This window comes from Buceros rhinoceros, unplaced genomic scaffold (assembly GCF_000710305.1).
Source record: "Buceros rhinoceros silvestris isolate BGI_N320 unplaced genomic scaffold, ASM71030v1 scaffold21234, whole genome shotgun sequence".
NCBI classification, from domain to species: Eukaryota; Metazoa; Chordata; class Aves; order Bucerotiformes; family Bucerotidae; genus Buceros; species Buceros rhinoceros.
In genome coordinates this window covers 26,133-44,502 of record NW_010409230.1, presented here as the reverse complement: position 1 = coordinate 44,502, position 18,370 = coordinate 26,133, and the positions used below count along the sequence as shown (strand labels likewise).

At 38.8% G+C, this 18,370-nt stretch overlaps 1 protein-coding gene across 1 annotated transcript; it reads left to right on the top strand.

Moving 5' to 3' along the window:
• The first annotated feature begins 361 nt into the window (after positions 1-361).
• RCBTB1 (regulator of chromosome condensation (RCC1) and BTB (POZ) domain containing protein 1) lies at positions 362-17,444 on the top strand. The gene is made up of 11 exons (XM_010135179.1): positions 362-505; positions 1,334-1,484; positions 1,958-2,124; positions 4,483-4,641; positions 5,713-5,820; positions 6,732-6,874; positions 9,869-10,059; positions 13,068-13,194; positions 13,667-13,818; positions 14,512-14,642; positions 17,304-17,444. Exons 1-11 carry the CDS (start codon positions 362-364, stop codon positions 17,442-17,444), a joined length of 1,614 nt encoding a protein of 537 aa, XP_010133481.1.
• The last annotated feature ends 926 nt before the right edge of the window (positions 17,445-18,370 follow it).

The window sequence follows — 18,370 nt, the reverse complement described above, 5'->3', positions numbered from 1 at the left end:
CCGAAAATTCCCTCAGAAATCTACTCTGCCACCAGTGGATATTAACTAGATTACAAGCTTTTAAGAAGTTTGCTTGTAGAACAGCAGATGTTGAGTTGTACCGAATACAGTTTACTTAACCTGTTAAGAAAAGGTCTGTTCTTCCAGTGTCCTGCTGTTGACTTCCTTTTTTTTTCACCTTAATACATGGAAATAGAATTACATATTTCAGATAGAAGAGAATGTTATAATTTCAGAGGCACAACACTCATCTTTTATTTAAAGGAAATTACCTTAATGCCAGTTGATGAAAGTGCAAAATACACTTTTTAATAAGCTTCTATTTTTATTACAGCAATGTCATCTTACTTGTAGAAATGTTATGACACACAGCAGCATCATGGTGGATGTAGGCAAGTGGCCAATATTTACCTTACTGTCACCTCAAGAAATAGCATCAATCCGGAAAGCATGTGTGTTTGGTACATCAGCCAATGAAGCTATATACATAACGCACAATGATGAGGTAAGGCTCTAATAAATAAATAAATACTCTACAATTAATTTGAGTCTGCCTAATGCTTGTACACTAATAGCTTGTCAAAAGCATTGTGTGAGATTTGTGCATTTTAAAACCTGTTGGATGTAACTTGCATTTTTTTTTTTTTTAGTCTTGCGTGGGGACAATATAGCTGAAGTGTTTAGAAAATTTGCAAATGGCAAAGGACAGATGGATTACATGTACTTTTGAAGACAGTCAGAATTCAAAAGAAGTTGTGATAGTAGCTTGAAATTAAGTGCAGGCACTTCAGGTATGCAGATACAGAATTAGGTTGTGGCTTGCCGAGTACAGTACATTGGAAGATTATCTGTGGTTTCTTAATGGTTCAGAAACTCAGTGTGAATTACCATTGTACTGCTGAAACAAAAAAAGCCAGGTGTTCTGGCATGTTTTAATGGGAGGATTTCTTTTAAGATTGGGTAGAGCAGGATTTTATTTTTTTCTTTCCCCCCCTAAGTCCTGTCAAAGTTGCCTTTAGGATGAGCCTCCCACAGTACAGCTGTGGCTACTCTCTACAAACTGCTTTTCAGAGAAGGTGGTGACTTTTACTTTCACAGCTTATTACTTTTTATAGTACAGTTCCTGCAAATGAGAAGCCTAGCTTCCAGGCCTGCACAGATCTGAAGAATTCAGACTGATCAGTTAAATGTCCCTGTGCTGACTCTTGAGCTTCTTAACTTCCGTGAGAGAAGTCTCTGGCCCTCTAGAGTCCGTGGAATGAAGACGCAGATATTACCACATCTTTGCATACCTGAGCATATATCACTTGAAATGTTTTCCTCTGTTTTTCAGGTATTTGTTTTTGGACTGAATTGCAGTAATTGTTTGGGGACTGGAGATAACCAGAGCACAATAGTACCAAAGAAAATAGAAGCCTTATGTGGCAAGAAGATTTCCAGTCTCAGTTATGGAAGTGGACCCCATGTTGTACTTTGCACTGAAGGTAGAAAATTAACATTTAGTATAGAAACATAAGTTACAGATTTAAATTCCACTTGCGATTAACAAAAATGGATTAAGGTGTAATTGTTTTAACTCGTTAATTGGGTAATATACACCAAGGGATTCTCTTTGGTCTGAAGTGGAACTAAATGTATTCTGTAATATGTAAATATTCATTTTCATTACATGGCAACTCCAGAGTTCTACTCTTATCGTTTATAATATACTCAGTCTTACCTTTGCACTTTCATGTATGTCCACAATAAATCTAGACATGATACTGTGATTTATATGTATAGAATAATTGCATACAAATTATATACTTTTTTAGTATACAGATTATTCTTGTAACACTTTCACTATTTATTGGTATCCTTTCACTTTCATGTTGGCATTCACTAATTTCTGAGAATTCTGTCTGTCTCCTTTGAATTTTTGGTGGGTTTTATCACAAACTTACAATGTTTTTTGCAGATGGTGAAGTATATGCTTGGGGACATAATGGTTACAGCCAGCTTGGGAATGGCACAACCAATCAGGGCATTAGTCCTGTTCAAGTTTGTACAAATCTGTTAATAAAGAAAGTGGTGGAAGTAGCTTGTGGCTCTCATCATTCCATGGCGCTGTCATTTGATGGAGATGTAAGTTGAAACCTGTTCAAATCTCTTAATCTCCTTGAAGTGAATAGTGTAGGTGACCTTGGAGTATGAAGTTCTCTCTTTCTTTACAGTGTAGTTACAACATAACCCTTTCTCCTGCTGCCTCAAAGGACAATGTCCTTATATTCAGAGCAGCATGAAAACAACTCAAAAAACCCCACCTGCAAGCCCCACAAAAAAACCCCGAAACAAAACAAGGGAATAAAAGCTTAGTAAACTTGTGTCTTTCATGTGCTGTATGTTTCACAGGGAGGAGGAGATCAGAGATCCTGCCATTTGAGGTGAAAGAATGGAGTGTAAGGTGCAAAATGTAACATTGTTATTTCCTGCAATTTGGTTATTTAAGGGGTATGTTTAGTTGTTTTTTACTGGTTAGCATTTAGTCTGTTTCTTGTAGTCTTCATGATTTCCACACTGGTGCGGAGGTTGGGCGAGAGATTGTTGCCCTGCACACCCCTGAACTCCTTTTTGTATAGCTAATGAAAAGCCCTTGGTTTATATCCAAGTCTGCTTTGTGCTAGTTGTTTACCTGGCTTAAGGCTATGTGTCATGAGAAACATGTACAATTAGTTTCCAGTTAGTCAGATTTGACCAATGTGTGTCTGTCTGATCTGAGTTGCGTGTTTCTGCACGTCAGAAAGCCTGACTTCAGCTCTGCTTCAACGAAAGAATAACTCTAATTTTAAAACCTTCCTAACAATGAAAATGGAAAACACGGTTCTTTCATCCTGGTAATCTGAGCATGTCTGTTTTACAGTTCAGTATGGAGTCATAGTGCAACAGTAACACAAAGTTGCAAATCAATATTTTGAGGATAAGAAAGAGACATTCCCTTAGTTTAAGTGGTCTGTGTTGTGTCTGAGCCTACGGTTAGGAAAGATCCTCGTGCTGTCATCTTTGACTTGGTTAAACTACGAAATTTGGTGCGCGTGCAGAAAGGGGAGGGTGCTCGTGTATTAGCTAAACTATGGTGCCAGCTGGTGTGTGGTAGCGGGCTGTGATGGCCATGCTGTCTCTTGTGATAAATGTAACGTACTTGAAATCTCAGTGAAGCAGTTTCTTTGTATTTGCTATAGAGTTGATCTTCGCAGCTTGCTCACCATTGTGGCTAGTTAAAGTGCTATAAATCTGTCCCTAGTGAGCCGTGCTGTAGCTTAGTCTGTTTGGGCTCTGAGGTTTTATCTGTACTAGAATCAGTTATGGGTTTTCAATTACTGAAGCCAGCAAAATGTGTTAAATAGAGGTTTATTTACAGACAGATTTGGCTGCAAAACCTCTTGATATATCTGGAGTTTCAAGAGAGGTCTCGAAACTGGAAGTGTTCGTAGAAATACTTGGCATAATTGATTTGTACAGTTGGTTCAGTGCCATTTAACACAGTGCAAATTAAAAAAAAAGCCATACCTTGATAGACTTAAAGGACTGCAGACATTTGTGCTTCTCTGGGAGAGGAAACCATAGAATCAGAATCGTTTAGGTTGGAAAAGATCTTTACATCGACTCTAGTCATTAATCTGGCACTGGCAAGTCACCACTAAACCATGTCACTCAGTGCCATGTCTACATGTCTTTTAAATACCTCCAGGGATGGCGACTCCACTGCTTCCCTGGGCAGACTGTTTCAATGCTTTGTAACCCTTTTGGTGAAGAAAATTTTCCTAATGTCTGGTCTAAACCGCCTCTGATGCAACTTGAGTTCATTTCCTCTCATCTTTTTGCTTGTTACTTGGGAGAACAGATGGACCCTCATCTCGCTACACCCTCCTTTCAGGTAGCTGTGGAGAGTGATGAGGTCTCCCCTCAGCCTCCTTTTCCCCAGGGTAAATAACCCCAGTTCCCTCAGCTGCTCCTCATAAGACTTGTTCTCTGGACCTTGCACCAGCTTCTTTCCAATAACCTGATTTAGAGTTCTATGAAGAAAACACAATAGCTGTAAATTGGGGAGTTCTGCTTGTTTGGGGAACAAATGACCTTGTGGCTTTCATTCCTTTTTTCAACATCATGAAAGAATAAAGACATTCCACTCACTATGCTCTTTGTCTTATAGTCTGATTTATATTTAATATGAAAATATGTTCCTTCTGTCCTTTTGTTTCCTGATGTAGTCAAATGCTCCGATTCTGTAGCAAGAAGCTGAAAAAAGTGCTATTCTTATATTTCCAAGATCAGTCCTTTTTCTGTTTCCTATTTTCAACTGTTGAAAATTAATTTTAAGCATTTTACCTCTTAAATGCGATAGTTTACCCAGTCTGATGCTGACTATAGTAAGATTATAATTTATTTCTAGCATTTCTATTATTAAGGCTTGAACTGCAGTGTTTTGTTTGTTTTTATTGACAGCTGTATGCTTGGGGCTATAATAACTGTGGTCAAGTTGGATCTGGATCTACAGCAAACCAGCCAACTCCTCGTAGAGTTTCGAACTGTTTACAGGGTAAAATGGTAGTTGGCATTGCTTGTGGTCAGACCTCCTCCATGGCTGTAATAAACAATGGTGAGGTAAGCATTGCTGCATTCTCATGTTCTCTCTTTGTTACCTGAACTTACGAGGTTAATGTCTGAACGTGGGGACATGCTGGTGCTCAAGTTACAAGCTTGTATTGGTAGACTTATATTAGGCTTACTTACATTGATAACGTCTGAAGCCAGTTTGAGGAAAACTCTGCAATTAACTGGAGATGCTCTGTTTATACTAAGCATTCCTTCTTATGGCGAAGACTGTATTGGAACATAATTCTTACTGAGTCTGCAACTGCAAGAATCTGAACAGTTGTGTTAAGTATTTCTGTCTTAATATTTCAGTAGACTGTTTAACATATGTCTTAATTATATATTTTGAAAGTGAGCACCATTACAGAGTTAATCTTCCTGCCAGCATACGCTGACTGACCCCGGTCCTTAAACACATTGCTTAATTGTCAGGAAGAAAACCAAACCAAGCTTTTGAACATTGCCCTAGTATTGTGCAGCTGTTGAGTTTCACACAAGTTTATGGTGCTCTCTTGCTTCTAGGTATGAACTGTAACCTCAGTTCTACTACATTTCATCAAACTCAGAGCATAGTGTCCCTCTGTGACAAGAGGGATTGTAAAAGTTCCAGAGGCCAAGATGAGCTTTCATTGTATGTACTTGTGTCTTGATGTGTCCACCATAATAAAAATAAAGGAAAAATTAGACCTAAACTGGGAACTTCAGTTTAAACTAATCCAATGGCTAATCATCTGATCAGAATAACTAATTTCTTGTTTTCTTTAAAAAAACAAAAAGTTGTAAGAATGTCAACACTATGTGAGAGATTTTGGTGTATTCTAAGTTTATCTCAGAATTCCTAGTACTTCAAAGACATACATTTAAGAAAGTTTCTTTAAAAGGTAAGTGCAGGATTGAAAAGTTGAAATCAGTCAGTCGTTGCAGTATATTTTATATCTTTCAGCCTTCTCTATATTGCTCTTGAAATAGTACACAGTTTTTAGCAAGATGTACTTTTTTGACTTGTGCTTCATAAGAAGTCTTAAATGTTCTCTACTTCTCCAGAGGATTGGCTTAATTTTGTTTTCCTTTTGCGATCAGGTTTATGGCTGGGGATACAATGGTAATGGTCAGCTAGGTCTTGGGAACAATGGCAATCAACTAACGCCATGCAGAGTGGCAGCGTTACATGGTGTGTGTATACTCCAGGTATGTCTAATGTGAAAATGAAAATGCATTCATATTGCGAGCATCTGCAAAAACCGTGCCTTTGGAATCTTATACCTGCTTCTAGATTTCACAGTTCAAATACTGATTTTTTTGGTTTTTTTTTTTTTTTAGCTTCTATAATTAGGCTTATAAAAGTGCAGGAAAGCTGTGAAGTACTTGTTTTTATAAACGTTCTGAATGCTTTAAAGTTAGCTAGTGTAACTGTAAGTAAATTATGCTTTGGGTAGAGATTGCTTTTTTGTTACAAAGCTGAATGAATGAGCTCCACTAGGCAAAGACAAGAAATGAAGGAGAGCAAGACATTCAAATTAGATTAATTAGATTAGATCAATATTCTAATTAGCCGTTCAGAAGTGAGGGGAGAGGGAAGATGCGTCCTGAGTGTGGATTTGGTTGGTTGGTGTTTGATAACCGAAGAGTAAAACTAAAATTTGGTATTTCCTGGGTTTTTAATAAGGTTCTATGGGGTTTTGTGTGATAACTTGGGTTGAACAATTGTTGGCTGTTGAACTGCAATTGTCATAATTTGTATAGTATTCAAAATATCAAATTCTGAAAGTATTTCAGAGTTGCAAGACGTGATGATGAAGTTTACTGTTTTTTGTGTGAAGTCTGCAGCTGAAAGCAAGAAAAGGCTAGGGAGACTTTGCAAGAGTGCAGTAAATTTAGGTGTAACCCATGAATACTAAATTAACGAAATTGGGAGTTTTCCAGTACCTACAGTTAATATATTTTGTGTTGGCTTTAAGTACTGAGGAATAACACATTGTAGTGCTAAAATGAAGAACGCCTCAGGTATTTAACGTCAGCTAAACTAAGGTAACGTGTGTGACAATTTAGTTTCTTGTCTCTGTTTTGTTTAGTAGTAATGCTTATACCTTTACTTACAGATTGCCTGTGGCTATGCGCACACGCTAGCACTAACAGATGAGGGTTTGCTCTATGCCTGGGGAGCTAACACTTATGGGCAGCTGGGAACTGGCAATAAAAGTAATCAGTTAAGCCCGGTGCAGATCATGATGGAAAAAGAAAGGTAATCTTACTGAAGCTGTGTCTGTATTGATAAGTCTGAGCATGTGTTATGCAGTCTCTAGCACTGGAAGTGTGCATGTGTAGGGCTTAGTGGATTGTTTTTCTATTGCTTGTGTTAAAAGCATAGGAAAAGCTGGTAACTTACTGAGTGCTTTTTGCTATCTGTAATGATTATTGAAAATAAACATACTTCATATTTACCTGATACTGAAAGATAATGAGTGACCAACTGTTAAACTATTCTAAATACGGTTCCTTTGGTTGTAAATTCGGAGCTGTGTAGTCGATAATCCAAGCTGTTAAGCTGTATTGAGGCTACATTAGAAAAAAAAAAGTGGGTGTGTGGGTGGGACTGGGGTACAGGGGAAAGGAAGCACCACCTTTGTTAGAAGTGACATGGGAGGAAAAATCAATTTTCTGAAAGGTTGACAGTAGTCAACCACATAAAACAACTCGATTTGCAAGGTTAGTAGAGCTAAGGGCACATAATACCACTTCTATCAGTGGTACTGGTTAGTAGTTTGTAGGTTCTTAGTTTCATAAAAGAATAACCCTAATCCTTGTCCACCCTCTTTCAGCACCCTTGTTGTCATATTTAGGAAGGCTCTCCTGCTGTTCACCTACAAACTTGACCCATTCTCTGGGCCCACGTGTATACCTATAGATTAATGTATCTCAGATTGGGAACCTCTTAGTCTATAAAACCCTTAACCTGTAAATCTCTTAATTTGTAATCTCTTAACTAGAAAACGCTTGTGGTTTGTTTTTTTTCTCCCGCATTTCTGAACTGTCTTTCTGGGAAGTTATTCCTGTGTTTTCCTGTTTCTCACATTTAACATTAAATTAAAAGCTGCACAGTACTGAGATTATTTGAAACCGTAAAAATGGGTAGGGGAAGGAAGAAAGAAACTATCAATATAGAAACCACCGAGGTGAGGCTGGCTTTCTGTGAAGGGAGATGAGATATTCTTTTAAAAAGCACTAGAAGAGAAACATGTACGTTTGCAAATAGAAACACTTTGTTTTTGTAGCGGTTTATTCCTTGAGTGAACTAAGGGGAACTGTTGCATTCAGAACTGTGTGTGAACTCAAGCATGGGTTTATAATAAAACTGGCATTTGTTCAATGATTAAAGGAGGGAGAAAATATCATAGAACTTCTGCTTTGAATCTAAGTGGGAGAGAAGTCACTTGAGCTCACTCATCTTGCTTGACTTGACTCTCTTGGAAACAGTGCTCTAAGTGGGTGAGCTGTCATTTCCCATGAAGCATATTACTGTTGCTTCTCATGGTCTTTTCATTTATGTAAATCTTCTGCCATTTATATGTAGTGCTGATGACAGTTCCTTAGGAGGTGGCATTTGATGCTGTCTTGAAGAATATTGCACATAGAGCTTGTAAGGAACTTTTAGACTTGTGTTTTGTGTTAGGTTGGAGGAACAGCTGTGAAGGTCAGCTCTCTGAATTTTGATGTTAAGTGTATCCTCTTATGTGTACTGTGAGTATACTGTATGTGTACTATGCATGTGTTATAGTACACGTTCTACTGTACTTCTTAAGTACAGTATGGTTACTCTGGAAATAAGAATCTGTTCTACTAAGGAAAGAAAGTTTTGGGAAGAAAGTCATTTAGGTGGGTAGCCGTGATGGAAAGGAAGTTGTCCCTAAAATATTTGATAATGTCTCTTGTAGAGATGTCGAAAGATCTCAGTGTTGCCTAGAGGTTGCCATTGTGTTACAATGCTGTAACACAACTCATTAGTCTTATCTGCCAAAAATTACTGATAAATATACCGAAAGTGATTGTAGATTCTTCCTCTGTTTTATCTTGAAATATTTTTTACGCTTAAAATGCGGGCTTTGTGCTAAAAAGCTTTTTGCTTGAAAAGCTAACTCTTCATGGATATTGTTCTGTAAAAGAACAAACGTGTATATTCTTAGACTGGTTGGAAAGACATCTATTTGTCCCAGTTGATCTGTTTCTGGCAGATCGTTTTGGGATTAAATCCTCTGATGCTTTTTTAGTATGGAGACAAAACAGGAAAGCCTAGCTTTTATTTTGAAGTAACACTGGAATTTCCTCTGTTTTTTGCTTATCTTACGAACAGAGACACTGAAAACATCCTTGCAGTCCTTTCAATGAAAATGTGATTCTTCTCAGTTTTTGTAATGTTTCAAATAGCAAGATAGGGATTGCCTGAGCAATGGGAGAACAGAATAGATGAGCATGCATCAGCAGCTCAAATATTTTAAGGAACTATGTGAGGTGGGTGAAAATATTTAGACTTTATTTAAAAAAACCCCATAGCTCTGCAAGAATGTGGAGTTAAGTGCGTGTATTCACCTCTCCTCAAGTGAAACACTGTCCATGTTCCATGCTGAATTTCAGTACTGAGGAAAGGAAACAGCAAAATGAGAAGTCAGAAATACAGGCAGTAGGTCAGATCTCTGTCTAAATATGAAAAACAGTTAAAAAGGGGGTAGAAGGGTTTCTTAATAAAAGGTTTATTAAAAAATATGTAGGAACTTAATCTCAGAGTGAGAGAATGCTCACAACTTCTGTTTGAAAGAAGTTCTGGAAAATGCTCTGCAAAAATCCTGGGAGTATAACTTCCCTGCTTGTTCCCTAACTGGATGTTTCGTAAGCTCCATAAGCATTTTTTCTTGAGAATAAGTGTCTGACACACATTGATTTTAAAGGGGAAAAAAAAACCACTTTGGTTTTATTCATCCCTTTCCCACGGGTATGGAATAAAAGGAGGAATGTCAGCTGATGAGAATGACATCATTAAAGCAATATCTGATTACAATAAAATCTACAAGCAATCTGAACATGTCATTACATCTGTTCAAACAGCATCATATTCATGTAGGACAAAGAAAGAAGTACAGGAGTGTGGATGCATAGTTTGGTTGGCTGTTACTTTGGTGAGGCATTTGGAAAGTCACTTGATTCTGTATCTGTAAGTATCTTACAAGGTTTCTTCTGTTTGCAGGGTGGTGGAGATTGCAGCCTGCCACTCTGCTCACACGTCGGCTGCCAAGACCCAGAGTGGCCAGGTGTACATGTGGGGCCAATGCCGTGGGCAGTCGGTGATCTTTCCCCACCTCACTCACTTTGCCTGCACTGACGACGTGTTTGCTTGCTTTGCTACCCCTGCTGTTATGTGGCGTCTTCTATCAGTAGGTGAGAACAAGCTGATACGACAGCCTGTGCTATGATCTCTGTGTACATTTGTAGTGATTAGTACGGGATACCTATTCTGTGGCAGGATGGCTCCTGCTATAAGGAGAACCAGCACTTAAAACTAGCTTTTTTGGCTTTCTTCTGAAGAAAGCAGTCTACTTCATCAGCTAAGGATCCAGAATAGGGTTAACAACATTGTTTGTTTGCCAGTATACATCTGAAGAGAAAATGATTTTATCATTGCACAGTGAATATCGTGTGTTTCCTACATTCGCATTGTTTTGAGCTCCAGTGCAGGACTGGGAAGAACTCCTGGATCATTAAACATAACTTTTTTTCCCTCTTAAAACTATTGCTACTTGGAAGACTGCTCGTGACACTTGTTACTTGGTATCTGACAGCTTTGAATTAATTATAAGTGTTGTCTCTAGCTTTATTTCCATAGTATTTACTCTCCAATATGAATGTGAAGGAGTGAATTTCTCTCCTGTGTGTCATGTTAGGAAAGTAAAATAACAGAATTCCGAGTTTTCATTTTGTGAGATGATTTCTCTCAACTCTGTTTACTTAAGCTTCCCCCAAAGACAGGCAGGCTTGTAAAATGTGACCCTAATATAATTGTTTTTTCTGTTGGGTCTCTCTTCTTATACTGCCTTGGATTACTCTTCAAATGCAGTCTTTGTGATCAACAATTAACACCAAGATTTTCTTCTTGATATCTTTGATTCACATGCTGCTAGTTCTTATCTGACCCCAAATATGCATTAAAGTTCTTAGCTTGCGCTTCCTTGAAAACTTTAAGGTCTTCTCATCTTAGATCTGCCACTTCAGCTTGATTTAGGAGATCTAATCTGTTTTCATATTGACAACAGATCCTAATTTTGTAATCCCTGTTCAACATTGGTTTTGTGGAGGTATCACATCCTAAGTAACATTTCTCCAGACTCAGACTTTATCTCTGCATGTGGCTTGTCCTAACACAGCTTCTCCATCTTAACTTCATGTTACCACATTTATAGAGGTCCAGAAACAGCATCTCGTCTATAGACGAAAACTGAATAGTTTTAGTAAAGAGAGAGATTAGCTCGGAGTGATCTGCTTCTGGGTAAATCCAAGTCTTGTTTTATCCCACTTCTCACTTTCTCCACTCCCTTAATCCTCTGCAGTATGTATTAGTCTTGCCCTCTGCAGAGGCATAATGGTTGTCCAGGTCTGTTGCCTTTTGCTAATAGTGAAGGCTGTTTAAATGACATCTCCACAATTTCAGTACCTTTCAAGTTCTTAATTTTTATCAAGTATTCTCAGACTGAGTATAGCAAGGTGTTTAAATTTTGTACCTGTATTTTAATTCCTCTGAGCCTTTGGGAGTGCTTCCCCTCTTATTCTGATAAGCCTAGTTACTGAATATTTAAATCAAAAGCATTAATTCTGGGGGCATTCTTAATCCCCATTTTCCATATGCATTCTTTCTTTCCTCACATTTTTTTATTTATATAGCTTAAAACCCATCTTTTTTTTCCCCGTAGTGAGAGCTAACTCTGCATAAAGGTTATTGTTCTGCTTCCAGTTATGATGACTTCGCCAAAAAAAAATGTCAGTCTCTCAGGGTTGGCCGTGATGAAGTACAAATCTGCAGCCTTTTTTTGAGGAATGCACTTGAGGTATTTGAAGTGAAAGTTGATCTACTAGATGGCTTAAGCTAAGCTCATGACCTAGAAAAAAAATCACATGAGCAAGTGGAGGGGGATTGGAGCATGGTTCAGTTAGCCCTGAGGAGATGCAGTTTCTGTGTATGATCCATGTAAATCAGAGGAGTGTGGTCTCTTGTGGCATAAACATGACTTCTCTGTTACAGCAGTTTGTTATAACAGTGGATTTTTTTGGAATACCAACTAATTTAGCTGTCCCTAATAGTGAAGAGTAATTTGTGGATTAACAATACGCAGTCCTGTGGGACACAGAAGACAGACCACATCCTATTATAGTGGAAATACACCTATTTTTCTTTTCCATACTTTGCTTCTTAGAAACCACGTGTTTTGAAATCCACTTCTAAGATGCATCAGCAGAAGCTTCAAATAACAGGTTAAATTAGGTTTTCTAGAACTTCAGAGTGTTTGCTTTACCACAGGCCTTAGCCAGCTTGTGCTGCAACTCTTGTGTGATTTCTGGAGACACAGAAAATGAGACTTCTGCAGGACCAGTGCCATAGGCCTTAGTATTACAAACTGTCAGAGAGCTGTGGTATCTCAGATTTAATCCGCTTCCAAAATTGCTGAAGTCCTGTCCCTTGGTTGTACCAAGAACACAGTATCTACTGTCTCTCTTCAGTAGCACTGCTGTTGGATTTTGTGTTGTCATAACTGACTAATAAAATTAGTATAATGGTGTCAGTGATAGTTCACGTAAGCGAGCCCTGGCAAAGACCTTAACAGGCAACCTGCAGGCTATATCCAATCTGCCAGCACAAAAAAGTGGCAACTGGTGATATGTCTTCATATTCTTTGGGCTCAGATCACACCGTGTCAGTGCAGCTGAAGAACTGTATACTAGTCTCAAGTGACTTGTGTGTGATGCTGTAGGCTTCCGTCACCAGCAGTCTACAGGTTAGCTGCAGAGACTAGTTTGCAGGTTGCAGAGATGAGCTGACACAGCACTAGCACTGAGCTGCAAGAAGGCTGACAACTTTATGGGTGGTACCCAGGCAGAGAATGAGAAGGAATTTCTCCAGGTACCTTCCCTGGTGCTGTGCTACCTCTGTGCAGTGAGCCGGAGTGGGAACTGCAGGCACTGCTCCTGTAGCTGCTGTGAAGCAGTCCTTGCCAAGAGGAAATGGAATTGGATTAATTAATTCTTCCCATTTCACTGCTTAAGCCGATGGAGCCGTGATACTGACCTATTTTCCTTGGCATGCTCTTAGTTGAGCTGCTAGCTTTAGTTAGTGATGTGCGTCATCCCTTCAGGATGCTTAACATGGGTTTTTTTGTTTGTTTGTTTTAAAATTGTAGAGCATGAAGACTTCTTAACAGTAGCAGAGTCTCTGAAGAAGGAGTTTGACAGCCCAGAAACCTCAGACCTAAAGTTCCGTGTGGATGGGAAGTACATTCATGTCCACAAAGCTGTTCTGAAAATCAGGTAGTGGTCATGTTTCACAGCTTCTTGTTTATACAGAATAACCTTTTGGTATCGCATCTGAGGGAGGAAAAAAAGTAAGGGTTAAGGAGGGACCCCTGAACATGCAATGTGTCCATAATCTCTTTACGTGAAACGAATGTAAAAAGAATTGCATCAAAACTGTGTATTAAAATGGTCCGTGTTAAATTTTCACTAAACCTATTTGTTGTTCCCAAGATAACTTCTGTATGTTGGTCTGATTGGAAATGTATACACAGACACTTCTGTAGCACAGATCAGTTAAGAATTTTATCTTGATCCGTAACAATGCCCACAGTATTAGGAACCAAAATGTGGGCAACTGGCTGTGACGGGGCATGGTTAAATACTTGTGAATATTGCAGAGTGCCCCAAATACATATTTCAGGGGGACTGTGATATAACATTTATGTGTTCATATAATAGTGTTCCAGATGATGTCTTTGTCTCTTAGGTGTGAACACTTCAGAACCATGTTCCAGTCATACTGGAATGAGGATATGAAGGAAGTGATAGAAGTAGACCAGTTTTCTTACCCTGTGTATCGTGCCTTTCTTGAGTACTTGTATACAGACAGTGTTGATCTTCCGCCTGAAGATGCAATAGGTATTGCTTATGCTCCAATTATGTCGAAAAGCAACATCCAGAAAAACAGACGGGAATACAGAATAAATGTATTAATATGTGCTTCCAGTCTAGGCTGTAATGCATTTTATTTTACTGGGGATTAGTTAAGCTGTCTTTTAAATACTGCTGTAGCAAATCGACCACAACAAAAGTGATGCATATTTAGAAATAAACTATGAACAGAGAAGGCTGGGAAATAAACTATTTCTCTGGGTTAGAATACTAGCATATTTTACTAAATTGAGTCAATTATTGTTTAGGAATAGTACCAAAGAATCTTAGTAGATCTAATAGGGGAAACTTGGACAGCAGAGCAAAGAGCAAGCTGCAACTCAAGCATGGATTGTTATAATGGCAGCTTTCTGCTCCTGTTGTGGTGCCTGTTTGTGACAGTTCCACTCTCGCAAGCAGTTAGGTATGCAAATCAGCGGAACAGCTCGTGTATTTACAGAGATGAACAGGATTGTGGCATGAGTTAATAAAAGGCCTTTCTTCCTGTGTAATGGTAAAATGCATTTCTCTGAATAGTGACCTACTTGCAAAAAGCATGTTACAGACGTGTAGAACACTACATACAGAATACAGAGGCAGTCTGTACCCTGGAAGCATGAACTGCTGTTGGAAGAGCAGAGGTCATTACAACTGACTAACGTGATGGTATCTGAATTGCAGGGCTTTTGGATTTGGCTACTTCATACTGTGAAAATAGGCTGAAAAAACTGTGTCAACACATTATCAAGAGAGGAATTACTGTGGAAAATGCTTTTTCATTGCTCTCTGCTGCTGTCAGATACGATGCAGAGGTAAACTTCTAAACTTCAATCTCTTAAATAGGTGACTGCTTTCTGACCTAATCTGTGGAGAAAAGCAGCCAGCCATGTTTTCATAAAAGCTCTCTTTCACTTACTATCTGATAATAGTATTTTATCTGCCATTTTCAGAATTTGAGAATGTAGGACTTAAAAAAACTGCATTTACCATGAGAGATACCTCTTTACTGCACACACCCACCCCTCCAAACCTGGGAAGGTAGACGAGTACACAGATACCTTTGTCCCAGTCTCAGTATTTTGTGGTAAAAGGTTATGATGCTGTGCCAAGCTTCAGGAATTACTATTTCAGGGGCGGGGGGTGGGGAAGAAAACTGTAACAAAAAATTTCTGAGGATGAAAAAGAACCCCTGAAACAAGGGAAGGGTTTAAATACAAGGCAAACCCCGTAGCATTATGAAAAGCAGTCTTGTAAGCCTTAAGTTACTTATTTGTAAGGTTGTGTGTTGTGCGTGATACCATAGGGTGGTCGGTTAGGGGATTGAGTGTATTTGGGGGTGCTTTGATTGGCAGGGTGGGGAATTTTTTTGGCTTTTTTTTTTTTGTTTAGTTTAGGTACAGTCAAATACACTAGTGAAACTTCCCTACTGCATAATGTCTGACTTATTGCTAGATCACTAACATGGTGCTTCGTGAACTAATCAGGAAGTGTTCTGGGCTTGCTTTGGCTGTTTGTGTTCAGCAGAGTATCTGTGCATCACGTTTGCAACTTTGCGATTGGTTGGTTTTTAACTTGCTGATTGTGCTTATAGAGCAGTTTTGGTACTCAGTAAATAAACTCATTGCTCTTTCTTGTACTTAATATCCAGCAATCAGCGTGCAGGTGCCCTAATGTACTTCAGAGCCTGGTAGCGTGTTGCTTGTTTGGTAGACCTTACCCAAAGGGCTGTTAGCATGTGAATTGCGGCTTCAGCTCCACTGTGAATAATGATTTCTTTGGTGGGAGATCATAGAAAATAGGAAGATTTCCATATTTTAGCCTTAAAAGATTGTTTGCAGGATGGGTCTTCAGTGTGTGATTGATTTTGTGTGTAAAGGGTGGAAGTAATGTTTGGGCTCTTCCAACCAAAACAGTTCTGCGATTCGGTGATCCAGTTACTATGCTGTGCCTCACAGCTCGATAAAGTTGGAACCATAGGCTTAAATGCTACATGAAGGAGGAAAGGGTGACACTGAGGAGCTGTTTTTTAGTAAGAAGTGTTTTTGACATGCAGTATTACTAGATGGGGGCTTGGAATTGCTCGGTGATGTAGTTCATTCAAGGGACTGTGTGTCTGGAAGACAGCAATTTAAAAGAAGCTGCTTCACTAACATATAAAATACCTCTGTGACATGAAACTCTCCAATACTTTCTTTTGGTGACTGGCTGAATTGAAGTGGCTGGAATTAGGTCGTCTGTCATCTTCTTATAGCTTTTAAAATAATAACTGGATGTACCTTGTGCCTTTATCCACATAAGTCTGTATGAAATACTGTTTGCTGAGAGTGCATCCATTGCAAGTGAAGTTCAGCCTTTTTTTATACAGAACTTCAAATTTTCCAAAGTTACTGACTAATACTACAGTATTTCTGTTTATTGTATGCTTGTTGCATTGACTTGGAATATGATTTTTTTAAATAAAGCAGTGTAAAATAATTGTAATGTGTATGATGTAATTTTGTTTTAAAATGCTACTTCATTCTGTTACTTAAAAATGAGAAAACCATCAGTGTTCAGTTCTAATAAGCTTGTCTTTTTTCGTTGCACAGATGCCACACAAGTCAAGATCTGCAGCTTCAGAATGCCTGGTTTTAGGCCAGGATATATTTTTATATTATTGTTGTTGTGTCAAGAACTCTCACTGGCACACAGTTGCTCTAGCTTTCTGTACTGACCTTTAGTGAAAACATGAATATTAATCAGTCTTTCATACCTCACGTGGCTTAGATAGCTCTGCAGATTCGTTAGGCCTTACTGCAGTGCCCTATCTGCTGAGCAGCTAGGGGAGGGTGTGTTCTCACCTGTAAAGTAATTTTTGGGACGTGTGAAATGCTTTCTAGCATGAGTCTGTCTGTTCGTCATGCACAGAAAGGCCTCCTGCCTAAACTTTGCTTTGAAACTATGGAGCTAGTATTCACTCCCATGGAGCCTGGTGATGTGCAACTTCAAGGCTTTAGTGAAGCCCTTAACGAAGCAGGAAGCCAAGCAACCTTGCGGATAGATTTGAGTCTATATTATTGAACCAGAGAGCTGAATTTTCTTAATCCACAGTCTTGGTTATATACGATTACCTCAAGATCTCCTATTTGTGTTGGGTTCTAATAGATGTCAATGAATGCAGATGAAACTCTTCAAGTGGGAAAAATTTTAAAAATAATGTATTGCTCAGGACAGCTGAGTTTTGTGACTCCAACTACACGGTTAGGACAAATTATGGTTACTTTCCCCCTTGTAACCGTGTTATATGGGTTAAATTATTATTTTCTTTCACTTACACAGTGACTGTGTGGGGGGAAAACAGTGAGAGCCACTGGGTTAATGTGTTTGGCTAATACTCTGCAAAAATAAAGCATATACAGGCATTTGTGCCCGAGTAATTTTCTGTGATGGAAGCGAAGGTACTAACTTTTTTTTTTTTTTTTTCTTCTGCTTAGGACTTAGAGGAATTCTGCTTTAAGTTTTGTGTCAATCATTTGACTGAAGTGACACAGACTACAGCATTTTGGCAAATGGATGGTCCCCTGCTGAAGGAATTCATTGCTAAAGCCAGTAAATGTGGAGCCTTTAAGAACTGAAATGAGGCTGTAAGTTATGGGTGCTGGTAGGGTTTTCTTTCAGTTTTAACAGGATGTCATAACTGTGCGTCTAAAAAGCAAATGTTACCTGGTCTCTTGTACCAGAAGACGTGAAAGACCACAGTGAAAAAGTGGCCAAGAGTGAACTATTGTAAAAGTGTCAAGCACAGTATTCACTTGTGTTTAGCAAACCTGGACGGCGGAACTAGCTCCAGATTTCAGAGGGCGAGAGGAAACATTGTGGTGTGCAAAAGACACCAGCCGGTGCTGCGGACTTTGCTTCCTAGCCTAGGAGATCTCCATTCTAGCACCACCTGCTCATATTTTCAATTTACTCTTTGGGGTTGGAGAATAGTCTAAACTGAGCCACTGAATGATGTTACTCAAATCATTAACTCCTTGGGATTATAGAGAAGCAAATGGCACGGGTATCTCTTACTGCATTTGCATGGTTATGAATGAATTTGCCATTTGCTGCATGTAATTAACCAGGCGTATTCAGTGCTTAGAAAAGTATGCAAAAATAATATAACCTCAAAGCCTGTGCCAGTAGCTCCGAAGAAAAGGGTAACTAGTAAATCTACTTGGAAGGAAATCCCTGTATTTGGGTTTACCTTAATACAATTTATAATGTGTACTTTGTGTAATCTGTTGAAGCAGTATTTGTAATGGAAAAAGTTCCCTTTGGTGACTTCAGATTACAGGGTTCCTGTGGAGGGGAAGCAATCTGCTGTTCTGAAAGAGGGGATTTTGCATTTAAGTAAGTGGTGTATGAAGTTAAACTATATGTAATAAAATTCACTTTTTTTGTACCTCTTCACTAGCAAAATTCTTTGGACTTTGAGGAAAATTATGAGCTTCTTGTGTTACATAGAAGTTGTTTTTTAAAAAACAAAAAGCCAGAAAAAACCAGCATCCCAGACTGT